General features: G+C 35.1%; 1 protein-coding gene across 1 annotated transcript in view; it reads left to right on the forward strand.

Moving 5' to 3' along the window:
• The window catches only part of MCTP1 (multiple C2 and transmembrane domain containing 1), a 564,948-nt gene that overhangs the window by 348,351 nt on the left and 197,129 nt on the right, over positions 1-19,468 (forward strand). Inside the window, 2 exon segments of the mRNA XM_079146016.1 lie at positions 6,546-6,732; positions 11,408-11,501. Coding sequence (XP_079002142.1) covers positions 6,546-6,732; positions 11,408-11,501 — 281 coding nt within the window.

Raw genomic sequence — 19,468 nt, forward strand, 5'->3', positions numbered from 1 at the left:
TTCACATACACTAAGAAATTTCAATAAGCTTCATGAAATTTAAATTAAATTGTTAAATTTGGTTAAAAACTATGTGAAATTGTGTTTTCAAAAATTCCCTCTCCTGAAAAAAAAAAAAAAAAAAAATCTATGGAGGCTTGTCTTTCTATTCTGAAAGTTCCATTGTAAATATCTTGCTAATCATAATGGTTTCAGAAGATCATTAGTTAGTACTTTAAGGCATAAAATTCACTCAGAATTTCATTGTCAATGATCATAAGTATGAATTTCTATTGCAAATATTCTTCTTGATATATTGGATTATTTGTGCTGAGGTCTTGCTAGATCTGATTGTACCACCAGTGGTTTGTAAATCATAATGTGGCTGACAGGAGCTCAAATGGGAGTGGAAGTGTCAGCTTTGCAGATTCTTGTTTATCAATGCTGTTCACTTGTGCATGTTCAATTAGCATTATCTTCAATCCACAGTTCTTTTACTTGGATCTTTTAAAGCCAATTGTCCATTTTGCAAGGATTAGTTTAGTTAGAACTAGATTATATAATCCGTAAATCCACTTAACAGGGCATGTGTGAACTGCAATTCAGTAAACGGAAGTGAGCACAGAAGGGTGCCACCCTCAGCTCCTTGGTGTCCTACAGCTCCTACTCTTCCCTTAAAATACTGTAGACCAGGGTGACATGTTCCGAATTGGGGCCACTGTGTTAATGCATATGTTAACTGTCAACGAAGCTCAAAATCTGACTATTTTTAAATGAAACCTAATTCCAAATAGTTCCAAAATTTATTTCCTTCACCCCAGATTTGTTCCTACATATCCAGGATGCTCATCACAAGACTGCTTTATCTGGAAACAAATGTTGGTCACTGATTTAGGGATGGCAGAAGGAAAGCAGGGGAGAAGATAAGAGATAAGAATGCAGGTTTTTCTCCTTCAACTAACTATTAAAGGGAAAATATCACTTGTAAAGATGACTAATATTCCTTTCATGTAGTCAGATATCGAAATGTATATAGGCTTTTTTTTTTATGTTTTTCTTAAATACAGAGAAGTTTGAGTTTGGATTTGGAAGTCAAAAACATGGTATAGCCTCTTGTCACTGCTAAGTTTCTCTCAGCCCCAATTTCCTCATTTCTGGAATGAAGCAAAGAAGCTTTAAAATTTCCTTCAGTCTGGCTACATTTTTAAATCATTCTATTGATTGGTTGACTGATTAATTGAAGAGTTTGGTTCGGTACATATGTTTAAAATTTATAATATCAAACTAAGGCAAATGTGTGATAATATAATCAGATATTATATTGAGATCACACTTTAAACTTTCAAAGACATTTTTAATCTATTATTCTTATGTTCTTACACCTGTATGTAAAAAGAAGGCAGTTTTTAAAATCTTCAGTTTGTTAAGTGAGGAAACCTAAAATATAAAGAGTATAAATAACTTAGCATAATATCACAAAACAAATGAATAATCAAGTTTCATTAAATTTCAGTATTCTGAACCCCTGGCCATGCACTCTGAAGCCAAATACCTTTGTTCAAAAAAAAAAAAAAAAAAAAAAAAACTAACACAGTCTGGTAGTTCTGGAAATAAGATTCTAAAAAGCTAAAGGGCTTACAAGGGGACAAATTCCCAAAATCTAACAGAGGGCCTGACACACAGGTATTTATTAAATTGTTAGTAAATGAATTAATGAATGAGTGAGTAGAATAGTATTAGTAAGAAATCAGACCACTTTCTAGGGAGATGATATAGAAGTGGCAGAATGAGCACTATATATACTCATTACACCTGCCCTGCCACTGTCAAACATTGTCACCATGGGTAAATTTTTGGCCTCTCTGAACCTCTGTTTGTCCATAAGTACTTTTTTAATTACAAAGCACCAATTGTATTTCAGGTTCTGTGCTAGATGCTGAGAACAAGACATTGTTCCTGCCCTAAAAGTGTTTTATATAGACAACTGCAAATTGTTTTAATGAAAATTTGTAAAAGTTAGTCAAGCAAAGACAGGTAGATGCATCATCTCAAGTGGAGGGGTGCCTCATGCAAACATAGTGAAACAGAGAGCCCTTGCATGAAGTGTGAGAATTATAAGCACCTGAATGACAAGTCATATAGACATATCTACAAATGACACACAGTTAATGGTGGTTTCTGGAGGGCACTGTTGACTGCTAAGGCTATTTTGTAGAGAGTAGGAGCCCGGGGAGGGCATTGTCAGGTTGTGTCTTAAACATCCATAACTGAGAAAGGTGAACTGTGTCAGTGATTTTTGCCTTAGCTCAGGTTCTCTAGAAACAGAACTTGAAGCAATGATTAGGTGGTGGTGCTCAAGGGACAGATCCCCAGGCAGGGAAAACTAGGAAGTAACACAGAGTAATATGTTACAGGGTTGGTCACTGTTTCCTGTGTTTGAGAGACACAACTGATTGCTTAATAGTACACCCACCTGACCATGAATGATCAGGTAATATAGAATCATGTTTCGGAACAATCTAAGAGAGGAAAGATGGCATGGGAAGTTACCTTTCCATCTTCTATTCCACTGATCTAAGTTAGCCCCACAAGGAGACAACTTATGTATTGTTCCCATCCAGCAGCACTGACAGTTGATCTGGGAGCCAGACCTCATTCATATAGTGTGGTTTTGCATCCAACTACAGAAGTGACTTTAGAAAATAGAAACTTCCAGCAAGTGGCAGCTAGGCCTGGAGCTCCGTAGTATCCTAAAGGAGGGCCCTGCTCACTTTGGGCTAGTAAAAGAATGACCATCTCTAATGGAAGGCTCATGAGAATCCAAGCACAGCCAGTTGGTCATGGTGGTGGGATTAAGAGCAGCTCTTTGGAGGGACAGCCAAAGCAGTGGCTGAGACAAAGCAAGCAGCTGAGGCCCAGGATACATGATTCCAGGAGAATCTAGGGAGTTGCATAAGACATTAGGTACAATTTCAAATCACATATGTGGAACTTCCAATATAAAACAAGTAAGGGGAGTTGTTTTTTGAATCAAAGAGGAGAATCTACAGCCAGTTTTTTCACACTTTCTCCTAGGGTGACCTTAGAGGTACACCCTAGTGCTTCTTGTAATGCAATTTGAAATTAGATCAGATTCTTTCTTGCACCAACATTCATATTTTTTTTTTTAGTAATACATTTGAAGAATAGGCAATACAATGCCTGTTAAGATAAACTTGTTCTCTTAGTTATTTGGTTTGTGAAATTGCAGAGAAGGGAGATGTAGCAAGTGTAAACATAGATAGAGTTATAACAAATTGTGGGATTTGGGATTTTGAAAATTTTAAAGTTCATCTAGTTCAATTAACTCATAATTGCAGATGATAAGAGTGAAATTCAAGAGAATAACTTGTCTTTTAAAAGGTCATACAACTAATTAGTGAAAAATGGAGGGCTAGAACCAAGGGAATCTGACTCTGGGCTCTATTCTCTGAAGGTATTTTTGACGTTCATGAATTTGCATCACTGCTTTTTTAATTTTGCATTTTCATTTTAATAACAATATACCACTAATATGTGCCTATACTGGATCATCTGGATGACCACTTAATATTTCTATAGCCAAACTAGAGCAAATCTTCCCTTCTGCAGGACATAATAGTACATGTGAGACATGTACTGGAGACTGCCCTACAGTGATTACTACCATGTCCATCCATAGGGCAGTAGACTGTGTCTCAAGGGTTGCATCTTTGTACATATTTATTCAAAAGCTACAAATGCTTTTTCTCCACCCACTTCCAGCAATAATTTGATTTGATATTCATCAGTGAAGCTGATGAATTACTTCATCCTCAAGTAATTTTGCCTAGTTATAGGTGACACTTCATTTAAAATGGCTTCTCACTCCTAAATAGAAATTTTAAACAAATACCAGGTGTGAATAACATCAACTAGCACAAAGAAACTTGAAGTTATTTCATATTCTTGTCTATATTGGTGTAAATAGTACTCTCCACATTAGAATTATTAAAGTCAGAATTGTGTGACACTAAAGGTAGAACAGGACTTGAGAGGAAACCTTTCTTTGAGTATACTCAGTACTGAAATTTTAGTTGCTGTGGAAAAGCATAGTCTTCCTTATAAATTTATATCATTAATTTAAATTTTATTAGTTTCTTAATTTTAAAAATTTAATTTACAAAGTTTTCTTAATCATCTTATAAAAGCATAACTTCTAGCCTGCTTCCCTAGTTTACATACACACACATATTTTAACACATCAAAATAAAAACATAATTTTATACACTTGAAAATTAAGATAATTTTTTTTCTTTAAAAACAAATCCATGTATCACCCACTCTGAGAACCACTGCTAGCAGCACACTTTTCTCTTGGGATTCACAGTGACTTTAGGCTCTGGAGTTACAGGTTCAGGTTCTGGCTCTGTTGACCAGTTTGGGTCTCTGTTAAGCTCTTTTAACTTCTCTGGCCCTCTGTTTTTTTCACCAGCAAACTTAAGGACACAAGTATCACAAATCCTTATGTCTGTTGGAACCAGGTAGAGTAAGTGAAATAGCCAACTGTAACTAACAGGCAGTACTGAGGAAAATAACTAATTCAAAGGACATTTGCCCTGTATTTAAAATTACTGTATTAGATTTAGAACTTATTTAGCACACTACAAGCCAAAACAAGCCATCTATAAATCAGATTTCAGTTTCCAGTTTGCAATTTCTGAAGTAAATAATCTTTACATCACCTTCCCCAGCTCTAGAGCATTGTGTGTAATGAGTCTGATATAAATGAAGCATAAGCCCACATCTGTACAACCAGTGCAAAGTGGCAACAGCAAAAAAGGAAATTCTCCAGAAGTCTTGCAGGCTTTTCAGTGTTTTAAGAGCAATGCAGTGGCATGTAAGAATAAGTAAAGAAAGAACCTGGAAAGTGAATGCATGACCAAAGTGAGTGAAAAAAGAAAAGAAAAAAACAGCCAAGGGAAGACCCTTCTCAGTCCCAACTGAATCCAGCAAAGTCCTGTCTGGATTACAATTCCTGTTTCATTCTCTGGTATTCCTGATCCAAGCCAGAGATTCACTGCCATTTAACCAATTACAGGCCAGGCATTGTGCCCAGTGTTGGAAAGAACTCTAAAAAATCATATTCTTGTCTTTCCTTTTTAATAGATAATTCTTTTGAGTGATTATTTATCAGTTATATTTTTTACCCTCAATTTGTTTCAGGTGTTATTGATAAGAACTTATTCTTATTCCAATTAAAATATTAGATAAGACGTTTGTTATATTTTTACCATTCTTGAGAGTTTGAAGAGACAGCATGAGAGTATTTTTGAAATGAATGTTGTGTTAGAAGAAACAATGAGGTTTTTTATGTAAATTCTAGTTTTAAGAGGGTGTGTTCCAGATTTCATAGAAACTCTTATTTCTTGCTTTTTCAACAACAGTTAGCATTTAGCACACACAGACGTCCCAGCACTGACCAGGGCCTTATTGTTGGTTTTCATTTTTTATAGTTATGTTGCTCTCCTTCCCATTGTGTCTAAGCACAGCCATCATTCAAATAAAGTAATATGCAAAAATAAATGTCTGACTTTGGTTCAGTTTCTAAAATCACTCATGTTAAACAGATGTTTAAACCCCAGTACAAGCATTGAGTTCCAGTTCCTTGGCATTTAATTTAAAAGTAGAACAATAATGAACAAAGTGAGGAATAAAAAGGAATAAGAATTTCGTCTGGCCCTGAAGGCTGACCACTGTGTTTACAACACAAGAACTGTGTTTGTTGCTATCATTGGCTATTACCTGTTTTGAATGCCTTTTATTCATGTCTGCCACATTTTTCTCAGGTTATTAGATTTATGGTCACCATATCTGTTTCTTCAAAATCGACTGACATTTTTATGAAAGAGTTTGCACGGTGTTCAGCTCTGAGAGTGGCAAATAGAGCATGAGCTGCCATGTCATAGAACCCCATTGAGGACCTCACACCACTTGGGGTACAGAGTTTTCAGACGAGTTGGGAACTTTTATTTAGACTTTTGGAGTGTACTATAAGTAAATTGGCATGGTTTTCAAAATTTAGAACTTATGGACCCACCATTGGCATATATCATTCACTACTTAGTAACATTTATGAATGAGGGGAAAACACACCTTGTTTTAAAAGTGACATAAAACTCAGATTTGTGCTTTCCTAGACCCCTTACATCAATCTTTCTAGAAACAAAGCCCCTTCAACCCAGTTCCTTAGGTTCTTAGAGATGAGAAGTCCTCACCATTTCTGAATAGGGTAACACTGGTTAATAATCCAATTTTGGATAAGTACTTTTTTGAGTGTCTTACAGGAAATGAGCAATTACAGACCCTAAGGCAACCAGGATCTGAATTTTGTGAAGAAAGTCAGCTAAGATGAAAGATGTTTTCTTTCAGTGGGCCAGATAATATTTCTATTGATTCACTTTTCACATACCTCTGAGCAGCCCGCACTTCTTCTGTTTGATGTGGCAAAAAAAAAGAAAAAAAAAAAAGGCAAAAGCCACTTGCTGATTCAAAACATTTGTTTCTAGGTGCCAGGTCGACCTGTCGTCCCTCAGTAGGGAACAGACACACAAGTTGGAGTTGCAGCTGGAAGAGGGTGAGGGACACCTGGTGCTGCTCGTCACTCTGACAGCCTCTGCCACAGTCAGTATCTCTGACCTCTCCATCAACTCCCTGGAGGACCAGAAAGAGCGGGAGGAGATATTAAAGAGATATGTACGTATGTTACTCTCCTCCTTCTGGAGTCACATGTGACTAGATGAGGTTGTAAACAATGTACCCTGAGTGACAGATGTATTTCTGGAGAAGTTGTCTTATGAAAGACTCAACAGAAGCAAAACACTGAGCACATGCAAATGCCACACCGACTTTGCAGGATCACTTGCTTTATCCACCCCTGTCTGGGTCTTCAGTCTTCTCCAGAACCAGTTAGTTCCAGAGGAAATTCTGGATTCTGGGATTCTGCTCAGCAATTTTATCATGCAGAGAATCTTATCATAAAGTCAAGTTTACACAACATTACTTTTAAATTACCTCATTGACTCTGTATAGTTGCAATTATGATTTCCTTGTTTTTCTGAGTTTGAAATGGGGTTAATGGCACTTATGTTAATTAGAAGCATGGTGACTAGAGAGTATTCACAGAAGTGATTTTTATTTTCAATGGCTCAGAAAAGCCTCACTTCTTTCCTTTAATTTTTAAAAATTAAACGCGGTTAAAAGGAAGCTTCCTTCCCTTTGATCAAATATGGAGTGAGAGGGTAGAATAGTGACCTACCAAAATAACTATCCTCCACAAATCTTACCAAACCCAAACATTTGCAACCAAATCTTCCTATTTCCCAGCAACCTCCCACAGTGCATTTCCCACTGTGTAGTTTTATTGAATCAACAGAGAGGGGAGCTCTTACTCCACTGTTCTTTCTCAGTGAAGGCTTGGAAAAGTAAATGCCTCAGTACCCATGAAGCTGGGGAGAAAAGCTTTTCCACTTAAAATTACAAAGCCTGTATTGTACAATGCTGCCAGGTGTTTAGAAGGCTCCTCTAGACACTCAGCTATGAAACCAAGCTCTGACTAACAAAGAATGGCTTTAAAAAAAAAATATTCCTATTTGCTGACTGACATCCTTTCAATAACCGAATTTAATAAAGATGTACCTTATCAGGCTGTGCAGATAACATGAAGTGCTGGTACTAATGCTCTACAATATTCTTCAAACAGATTAGCAGGATGTGCGCTTCAGCAAATTTATTCTGGCTATCTCCACTGAATCAGCTGTCTGCTAATGCTTGTTTAACTCATCCACCAATGGTGTTATCATAAACAGTTTAATAGAGGTGACTTAGCAAGGCTAAATAGTATATATTTTTAAGCCACCTAAAAGAGTAGGGTATTGTGTGGCATCTTCTAATATATAATTGCAATTATGAAAATTATTTTAGTATTGGTATACACCAAAACATATTCTGTTACCAGAAGTGAACCCTATGAGTTAAAACTATTGTAAAGAAATTAATTGGTATATTAACATAAAAATTCTTGTAGATATTATAATACTGTGGTTAATAGATTTCAATGTTACTATCCTATATATGAAGATGATACTTCTGCTCAGGTAATTAGAAGTAATCCATCTATTATTGATTTAATTTTTCTTCTTGCTGGATGGACTTTCTTCCATTCAGAACTTGAATATTTGCCCATCTTCTTTCAACCCTTAGTTATTTCAGTAAATCATAAAATATTATTTGGATGTTCTAGGGAGTTCTCAGATTATATTCAGCTGAATATATTAAAAAGTGAACCATATTTTAATGTACTTTTTCATAGCCTTGAATTTCAGGCACAGTCCTGTGCTTCCCTCTAGAGATTTACTTGCTAAGAAACTACAATATGCAGTATAGCACATGTATTATAATTGCTCATAGCAAACAACGACAATGAGCTATATTTTAGGGCTGCAGGGTGTTTCTTTTTTATGCTATGTATTATGAAATGAATGGATGCTATATCATGTCTAAAATATCCCTTGTTTTGGAAAAACATAAAGAGAATTACTTGTTTCCTTGTAAGGATATGTATATTTTTAAAAGTTGAGGTTAAACTTAAGTATTTGATTTGGCATTGGTTGTGTTCAGGAAAGTAAATGAACTGTCCCTACTCTGATACGAAACAGCCCTTGAAAAATCTCCCTCCATTGCTGCTGTTTAGCTGTTCATTGCTAAGCATTAAGGTCTCACAAATTAAACAGACATTCCTGTGTGAGCCATTATTTGATCACCACATTCTGAAAAGATGGCTAATTCTATTTTTCTTTTTTTTTTTCTTTTTTTTTTTTTTTTCTTCTTTTGGGGAGAGGGAGGGAGGGAAGGTCAATAGGGGGCGGGTAGTAATGGGTAGTAGACCAAGAGCGATTGTATGACCTTCTCAGAACGGGTATGCTGAACCCTTGCTCCCCCTTGTCACAGTTTAAAAACCAGAGGAGCTAGTTTAGAGAAGAAGTTGTTAGCATTCCATTTTTATTATGACATTTCACAGTCATCTGATTTAATGTCCCTTGACCGGATTGTCCACCGTGAGACGATGGGCTTGAAATGTTATTTAGAGCATTGATAAAAGGTGAGCGGTTCTAAGATGACAGCGAGTCATAAGGCTGGTGGTGTGACATTAATTTTCTCCATAACAGAGATGGAATAAGACGTCACGGTGACAAGCTGTCAATCAGCTCTGGCCCCTCAGAGCATCTCGATGCCATAGGCTGGGGTATTGCCTCTCCCGTAATAGAGCTGAACTGAGATGCTCTCCCTGACAGCTGCTGCAGCCATAGAGAAAATATATTATACAGCCTTTCATTAAAAAAATAAAGAGGACTCCTCTCCAGAGCATTTCAATCTTTTCCCATCTATTGAGGGCTGAAAGGATTCACAGCAAATCATAGATTCCTCTGCTATGGAAATTTCTGGCTTCAGAAACCATCCAGGTTTTGAGGCCTTCTAAAATAACTATAAATAACAAGACAGGAATACCTCTTGATGAAGTATTACTTAAAGTTATATTTTTAAACTGATGTATTTATTTGCTTTTTTTGAGTTTTTATTATAATAATATCTGTGTGTCAGTGGCCTAAACAGTTGAAATTTGCAATAAATTACTGGGTGACAGCTGACTTGGAGAAATGAAACCATCAAACAATAATTACCCCTCCAAATGGGAAGTAGAACATCAGAGCTGAAGCACCAGAAGACAGGGTGTCTGTGGAATGAGATTACCAGAATGAAATGGTTCTCAGACATGAGGACTGATGATATTTGTTTTAGTCATGATGAAACTTAGTTTAAATTGCTTCTGAAAAATTAAAGTACTGGAACCTTTTGATAAAACGATCAAACCATCATTAGGGTAGGGGATTTGTCTGGTTTATTGCATTAGTTAAGTTCTCAGATAAGAAGCTTCCCAAACTTGATCCTTACTGTAGGAATACAATGTGCCTACAAACCTTGGAATTACAATACTGCTGTCTAAAGCCCCCACTGTTAAACCCTTAATTTAGGAGAATTTAAATAGAAAGAGAAGTACCTTTTCACTAAACTGTGTCATCTGGGTATTTTAAACAGATTTTTGGTGATAAACAACTGTTTAAAGACAATAAAAGATTAAGAGTTAATCCTTGTGCTAACACCGTTTTTAAAAAGTTAGGCTATGAGATTACAGATAGATCCCCATTTCCTCCTCTCAGGGTACCAAGGGCATAGCTTTAGTGTAAACAATGACTAGTCATATGGGACTGATAAAGTTCATATTGAAAGAAGCTTTGGACTTGTCAGTATTCTCACATTGGTAATACAATAATCGGGATGCTTTTTACTCTAGCAACATTTTAATAGATAACTTTATTATGCAAAAGTATGTTATGCTCCCTGGTTATGAAACATTTTAAAGATGATGATAAAGAAGTGCCTTTGATGCTGAGTAGAAAAGCTGACCTCACCATAGGAAAAATGCTATGAAGTGTAAATCAACAAATGCATTTCAGTGTTCTAGAGTTTCATTTTACTCTCAGAGTATTTGTGCCCATTAATTAGACTTCTGAATTGTTGTGTTGATTTCCTGCTTTTAATTTCTTCAAATACTTTGCTTACTAAAACACCACAATTATTAACTTAGGAAGCAAAATAGCTTTTATCAGTTGATTCTTCTATCAAAGTTGCCATACATATTCTAGCAAGTAAAACTATTTAAGAAAAAATTACTCCTTTTGAATCTATTTTCAAGTCATCAATTTGATTTATTTTAAATAATCATGTCTTTTCCCTAAAAGGTTTATAGCACTACACTGCCTTTTGAATTAAAGTCATTAATTTATCCCTAATTTAGTACATGCAATTTCCAAAACTTACCAAGAAGAAAATAGTAGAAAAATATTAACTAATTTATTGTTGATTTTCTTGCTTGTGCCCCATGTTTGAAGAGTGTTACATGACCAACAACTTAAAGAGTCAGTATTAGGAATCCTTAGTCTCCAAACCATCATCTCTACAGATGAAAGATTTCTTGGAGTGTTTTGATAGAGGATATTTAGAGAAGAAAAGAAAGTAGACATATCCTTTCTATAATTTGTTGTTCACCATCTATTGATAATTATTTATAGGGAGTAAATGTGATTTTTATTCATTCAGAAAATCTACTTATATAGCAATAATTAGCTACAAAATTGTGAGTGTATGTACATTCATGATAAGGAAAGGGTAATGTGTATTGGAGAAAGACAAATGAATTTTTGACCCTCTAGGGAGTATCTCAGGATAACCACAAAACTTAGTGTTTTCTCAGCACACTCTTTGAGACTCCTTAGGAGCTTTCTTTTCTGATAACAATCTTGGGGTCTTTCAGAGCCCACTGAGGATATTCCACAACCTAAAAGATGTGGGTTTTCTCCAGGTGAAAGTCATCAGAGCAGAAGGTTTGATGGCTGCTGACGTTACAGGTAAGAAAAGATGTAATTCTTCAATTGCACATGTGGGGCAGTATCCAAGGTCTACACCAATGAATATTCCAACTCTTCATTTTACTTAAGTGGATCATGGGAGTAAATAATTCAAATACAAAGATTTAGGGTTGATCTTACAAAGATTTTCCAACCCCCTGATTTTTATATTTTTAATTTTTATACTAGTTCTTCTTTTCAAAGGCAGAGTAATATATTAAAAATAAAAAATAAAAGCAAAATAACTTTTGAATTGTTGCCCTCCCCAAAGTTTAATCAATGTATTAAAAATAATTTTCCAGGTATTGTCATTTTAGCATAATGAAGCAATACTGAATCATCTTCTTTCAGAAAATACCAGCTTCCTGCATAGCCCAAATACTTGTAATTTACACATGCATTAAATCTGTTGTGTAGTTCTCTAGAAAGTTCTGATGAGTAGTGCTCAATAATTAGTATGGACTCTTGGGTATTTACATTGCTCTTTCAATTCCCTATTTGTCCAAATTCCTTACCATATCCCCCAAATCATTCTGAATCTAAACTAAGCATCTAGATTGTTTGAAGTGTTTAATGAGGGTAAAGGCTTGCCAAAATTAGTCAGATGGGGTGTCATACACCTGTAAACCCAACTACCTGGGAGCTGAGACAGGAAGATTGCAAGATCAAGTCCAATCTTGATAACTTAGTGAGACCCTGTTTTGTTTAAAAAAAAAAAAAAGACGGTAGGATGGTAGGAGTCAGGGGAATTGGAGCTGTAGTTCAGTGGTAGAGTACCCTGGGTTCAGTCCCAAGTACTCCCCTACTCCGAAAAATAAATAAAGAAGGAAGGAAGGAAGGAAGGAAGGAAGGAAGGAAGGAAGGAAGGAAGGAAGGAAGGAAGGAAGGAAGGAAAGAGTCTTGTTTCTTAAAATTTGCTCATTTGGGTATAACTATTTCCATGTGATGCATTTATCACGTAATTTCATAAGGATATGGGTGCTGTTTATTCCATTGATTAAATTATTTACCTCAAGATAGACTGACTTGACCACTTTTTATACAAATTTCCCTGTTTGTAGAAAGTACCAAACTATACTTACCATTGTGAGTGTCCTGCAAGATAACCTGCAAAAGGTAACAGACTTATTTGAAGAAATGTATTTTTCTTACCATCCAAGGGTCTGCAAATCACTGCATTCTTCAGTAATTCATCCATCAGAATCAAAAACAAATTAAAAAATAACTGCCTTCAAACTAAAGTGACATGTTTGGTCCAAATGAGTAATATTTTTAAATTTTACTACTTGCATATTATCAAGTGACTATTTTCTATATGATAAAGTAAAAATGTTGGGAGTTTATAGTTTCTTTAAAGAGGTAATTAGCAACTCATTTGTAACTAAGAAGATATATAAGAATTATCAAATTTTTTCAAAATATGTATACCTAAAAACAGTGGGAGAGGATAGTTTGGAAATCTGTTTGTATGTATACTGACTTGTCTCCTTGCACTAAACAATTAGTGAATGTTAAATTTATTCATTTTCTCTTTTATGAATTTCATTTCTAGTATGGTTATAATCAGATTAATCTGGAAAAATAATTTCTTATAAAAAAATTCAAGTACCATTTACTTCACACACTTAGCTACCTGTCCATTATTCAAGCTGAGTACTATTGTGTAAGTTTTTCTTCTCCTAGAAAGAAGCTGTCGTTGATTTTAAAACTTCATGAATATGCAAACTATGTTAACCCAGTTGGCCTGTATGCCACTATGGAAGTTAAAGTACATGTTCTTTCAAAAAATAGAGATATTTCTTTCCTAATGGTTCTATGTAAATTGATGTGAATAACAATAGCCTTCCCTCTAGGGATTCAAATGAGACATGATTTTGATTTGATAAAGTGAACATTAATTTGGGGAATACTAAATAACAGAGTCCATTTTTTTCCTCCAGTTTTAGGGATATAAATCTAATGATTCTCATTCCATGGTGACCTTATAATCTAATGGGCTCTGAATTGAACAAGAGAGATGTTGAACTATTCAGGGGCAAAAGGATAATTCAGTCTTTGACCTTGCTCACTCTTGGACCTTTTGTGGTTTATGACATTTGTGATGGTGGCAAAAAATTGAGGGCCATGTATTTAAGTCAGAAATGTGTGAATATACTAAAAATTTTAAAAATAATCTTTACTTCTGAAAAGGATGTGCATGTATGTGTATGTGTGTATCATGATGTTCCCCTTTGTCAGTTAATTTGGTGTACGAGTAAGCTTTGTATAGTTTGTCTCTTATTTATTCAAAAACTTTAAAGATGTGGTATACATCTCAATAGTTAATAGTCAAACTCTATACAATATTAAGTAATAGTTTGCAAAAAGTGTATTGAGCGAATAGTGCTGTCTTCAATCTTCAAATAAGTATCCATTTAGAAGTGTTTAGTTGGAGAGGGGAGATTTTAAATCATTGATAATTTTCTGAGTTAAGCCAAGAGTATTCTCCAATTCGATACTAATGAAGGTATTATTTTAAGATATTTGATTTTAAAACACTTTTTTCTAGACCACTCTAACAAGACAAACTTATGTTTGACCAATTTTTAAAATACTTTCAATGATCTGAACATAAAGTTAAACTTTCATTGCTTAAGCAAAAAATTTAGTGTTCATATTCCATCATTTAATGTGAGAGATTCTGTAATCTTTTAAGTAGCCATCAATCTTACTGAAGTCACAAAGAATTTTTCCCTTTCAAAATGTAAAATTTTTCTTTTGTTACAACACATTCATTGAGAAACATTGTGATACTGTATTAACTCTGTGTGAATAAAGAGCAATTGAGACTCTCTTTGAATGAGTGAGTATAAAGCACAAATTACTTTTTAATGAAACCCTCAATTCTTTCCCTTTCCACAAAAAGCCTACAGCCTTGTTCAGCTGAACACTACTACAGTAGGTCACTTCAGTTAAGCCCCTAATAAACTGTTGATAGTTGAGGGTAGTTTTTTCTTCCGTCTCAATAGCCCAGTGTTGGACAGTGCACTTCAAATCATTAAGGTTAATACAGATTTTAAAAAGAGATTAACTCTGGTGGTTAAGGCCTCAATTTACAACTCCCACACATACACATGCATTGAGCAGGGCACAAGAGTGGATTGAAATTTCAGTCAAATTGTGGGCAGCCTTTCACAGCCTGAGAAAGTGGCACTCGGGTTTGAAAAGTTGGTCTGCTAAATTCTTCGTGAGGGAAAAAGTTGGAGTAACAGAGAAATACCGCTCAGTACAACTTACTTACCTTTCAGCTAACCAGCGAAAAGGTTAATGTCTCTCCGTACTATCAAAGCTAAAACCTAGAGACTGTCTGGCCCTGTGTTCACTAGGGAAGTTTCTCTCCACTAAATCACATGTTCCTTAAAACTGGATGGATTGTGAGAACAGAAAGGACAATGAGGGAAAAAGGAAAGGGGTGGGGGGATACTGGGAAATGGTTCATGTTATAATTTGTCTTTTCCAGCTTCTAATTATTCTTTTCCTTGAGCAGGGCCTAATTTCTGCTTTCAACTGAACATTTCAAGACTTCTAAATTGAGTGAGGCTTTCTTTGCAGAGTATTTAGACCTGGCCTATTGGTTCTTTCAAGTTCTAAGAGAAGAAAGAGAAAAGAGTTCTTCTCCTCAGCCCCTCCCCTTCATTTTCCTCTGGGTTTTGTGTCTGTGTGTGTGTGTGTGTGTGTGTTTGTGTGTGTGTGTGTGTGTGTGTGTTGCACTCCTAAGGAAGAGGTCATAGCCTCCCCAGGGAGACCAGCAACTCAGTTTCAGGAACAGTGATATGGGAGAACTGTGAAACCCTTCAAAAGATGCCCTACCTTTTCACTGTATTAAAAGGTACACTAATACAAAACTTTCCACCCCAGGTGAATTGATATTGCAAACTAATGTACCATCTCTTCCAGGAAACAATACAGGGAAAAGAAAAGAAAAAGTAGGAGAGAGAGAGAGAGAGAATTACAATTTGCAGAATCTGTCACTGAAATTATCCCATTAAATGAGCGAAGCTGTTTTTTTGTTGTTTTTTTCCCCCCCTAAAACAAGGCTATGCATAAAGACTTGCAACACACCAACCCTGTAGTCTGGAAACTTACTAGTTATTAAGAGAGATGTTTACTACCCCTTTATTTGCATAGACTTTCCCCATGTTTTCCTTTTGGAAAACTGTCTTCATTGTTGGAAAATATTTTAGTAACAAAACAGCAGAAAAAGACATGCTACAGTTTTTCTTTTTTTTTTTTTTTATCAGCTTTCGTGAGAGTCTTATTATCTTAAGAAATAACAGTTAGCAGCTCAGATTCATTAGCAGAGCTAAATTTAAGCCCCATTTGACAGGCTGCCTGGAAAACATTTTGTTTTGCTGTCTGTGGGCTTTAATTAAGATGTGTTCAATTTCAGTCCTCTTCAGTCTAGCCCCCACCCCCAACTTGCTGTGTCACAGACCGGCGATCAGACACTTTTAGATGGTCCGGCCCATGACTTTGACCTTCTGCGCAGTCCAGCGTTCCCTGGGGAACCGTTCAACTCATGAGGTCTGATTTCACACTTCCAGGATGCCTCAGCTCTCTTAACAATGACAGGGAGACAAAGCCCTTTAGAGCGGGCCGCATGGGGACTTGTTTAAATTGGAAACCAGAGAGGAGTCAAGGAACAAGGTTAGGGGCTACAGAATAGTGCTTTTAATAAAGAGCTCACAGCTCTGGCTCAGCTCAAAGAGGTCTACCTCTGTACAATTAATTGAGCCATTTATCTGGAGCATCTTAGGCCTCTACTTTCTCACAGAATTGCGTGGTAAATATCAGCTAAGAAGCAAATGAGATATGCATGAAATGAATTTTAACACTTTGATTACTGTGCCTCCAGTCTTCATTAAAAGTAAATTTATTTGTATTTCTGACCTCATTATCAGTAGGCTGCCTGCATTTTTATTGGTTCCTGTGATTTCCAGCTTGAGTGTGTCATGAAGGTATATTTTATACAGAGTTTGGGATTTATTATTCTTGGTATTTTCCCTGAACATTATGGGTCTATTCAGAGAAAGAAAATGAAAAGGCAGCTGTACAGAAAAAGGCAAGTCTGCTCTTGGAAAGTTTTATATAAAGTTGGAGAAATACCAAGCACATATACATAACATAGACAAGATATCATACTGTAAAAAAATAACTTTTTGTGTGTTCCTCTAGCAAATTGCATAAGATATATGCAATTGTTGCTTCATGTGGCCTGCGGAATACAATTGCTCTATTGAAAGTAGTGGCTAAGTGCTTCTCTTATAGGATTATAGCAGATTGAATTTTTAATAACATGAGCCTTCAATTGTCATTATCATATTTAATAATATTGGTGATGTCTGATAGTTCTAGCCTTACATTTTATGATCATTATTTAAAATGTGTTGGAAGAAGAGAAAAATATATGGCCTTTACATTCTACCTAGTTCCACTGAGTGGACTATGTGAAAAATAGTATGAATCCTCATTTTGTGACTCATCAAGGATAAAAAAATTAACCAAATAAGAGATATGTGCAGATATTCTTAATTTTTCTACTTTTATTATCTTAGTATCTTAAAATTATATTGTTTGAAACAAAAATTCTAAGTGTTAACACAAAATATATGGAAAATTTCCCAAGCAAAATATTCTTTATTTCCATTATATAAGCCAATGTTTTCCCCATTCACTTTTTGATAATTATGCTGTAGAAGATTTTACACTCTTAGAAGATATTTTATCCCATTAATAATGCTTCAAAAATATCTAACACCTGACATTCTTATCATAATATACCTAGTTTAGCAAAAAAATTATATATACATGCATGCATGATACATGTATTGATACTCTATAAATCTTTGTTAAGAATGAGACTAAACCAAAACATTACAAAGAGCAATTCATTGCTCTTCCTTCTTTTCTGTCACTATAACTTACATAGAAATAAAAGTTTCCTTCTTTTAGCAATTTCATTTTTAAAAGTTAATCAGATTCTAGTTAAAAGCAAAAGTAATCTTCTAACCCAAATAGTCAATATAAAATATTTGTGAAAATGAGGAAGAAAATTATAATTTAGCACAAGGGATGGTGAGGTCTGAGTCTGATCTAGTGTTTTAAAGGGAATTACAGAAATCATGTGTCATTCATATGCAGGTCACATGGCTAGAAGATACTGCTCTGGAAGAATAGGTGGGATGACAAAAGAGATTAATAATTGGGTTTGATATGCTCTAGAGGTGAAGGACTGTGGGCTGAGAAAGTGGTGGTCCTACTATCAATGGGAAATGAGGGAAAGAGAAATACTATAAAATAATTAATCAGGTTCTGTGGAACTAAGATTACAAAATGATCCTTTGAGTAAAGAAATAGGGAATTGCTGAATTGACTTGGAGGGGATAGCTCCAGGATTTCACTCAGTGCTTAAATGCTTTGAGATGCTACAATCATTTTTTTAAAAAACTATTCTTTTTATTTCATTATATTACACTATAGTTGTATAAATAAGCAACATATTTCCTTGAACAATGGATCAGAGAAATGCTACGGAGATCTGAATTTAGATAGGATTGAAAAAGAGCTTACTACAGGGATATATAACAGTAGTTAGAATCATAAGGGACTGAACAGTTAAGCCCAAAGAGTGATTAAAGGATTGATGTCAGTGGGGATGCTGAATAGAGGGATACAGGACTCCGTCCTTGGTATAAATTGTTTACTGTATTTATTAATGGCTTTGAGGAGATAATTGACTTCTTTCTTATGAAATATGCTAGAAGTGCTAGTAAATTATTTTATATGAGACTAAGATATATTATGTTTATATATCAGTATTTTATATATATATAATATATATTACAGATACTATTTTAGTAAATATATATTAATACTTAACAATATAGGTTATATATATTAGATAAGATATATATTATAGATATATATTATAGATCTATATACATAGATACATATTACTTCAGATTAAATTAGCTTCATTCAACAAGACAAACATTAAAAAGTATAAAATCTCAAGACTTACATGGGTAAAAAACAAGATGTCTTTCATCAACAGTAGAAAATACTGGAGAAGGCATTAGGTTTTGAATTGTATAAGGTTTATGAGAGTGAATTATATGTACATTAGTTTGTTACATTGAATAAAAATGAAATGTTTAGAATGATTCTTGACTTATTTAGAATGATTTTAGACTTGTCACATATACTACAGGGGTAGGAATTCAGTTATGAAAACTACCCTTTAAAGAAGACTAACCAGAATATATTTTCAGTTTGGATGTCTACTGTTTTAGAATCAAGTCAGTGAGTATAATAATAATAATAACAATAATAATAGCAATTAACATTTATTGAGCCCCGTCACATGACAGATACATAGATACAGATACCCTGAGCTTGGTATAAGTATAATCCCAACTAATCTCACAACAATGTGAATAGATACTATCCCCACTTTATATATTGGAAAAGTAAGGTGTAGATTAAATAATTTATCCAGTCAATACCCAAGCATACATACACACACACACACACACACACACCCCCACACACACACACACAGCCCAACTCATAAATGGTAGAGCCAGCATGCTGATCCAGATCCTTCCTTTAAAGCCACCAACTATCTTGTTTTGCAGAAAGGAAGACATTGGGGGAATATAATTTCTTTTGACAATTATCCAAAAGTCTGTCATGAGAGAGGGTGATGATAGGAGTTGGCATTGGAAATAATAGCAAAGGTTTGGGTCCCTAGCTGCAAGGGACTCTGAATATGTCACTTTGGGCTTCATGGCCTCAATAGTTCTGGAAGAGACCTAGAAGTTAGTTAGAAGAGATACTCAAAGCCATCCACAGTACCCAGCACAGAAAGGTAGGTAACAAACACTGATCTCACACTAACTGACAGGTGCTTTATACCTATCAGTTCA

Source organism: Sciurus vulgaris (assembly GCF_902686455.1).
Source record: "Sciurus vulgaris genome assembly, chromosome: 6".
Taxonomy (NCBI): domain Eukaryota; kingdom Metazoa; phylum Chordata; class Mammalia; order Rodentia; family Sciuridae; genus Sciurus; species Sciurus vulgaris.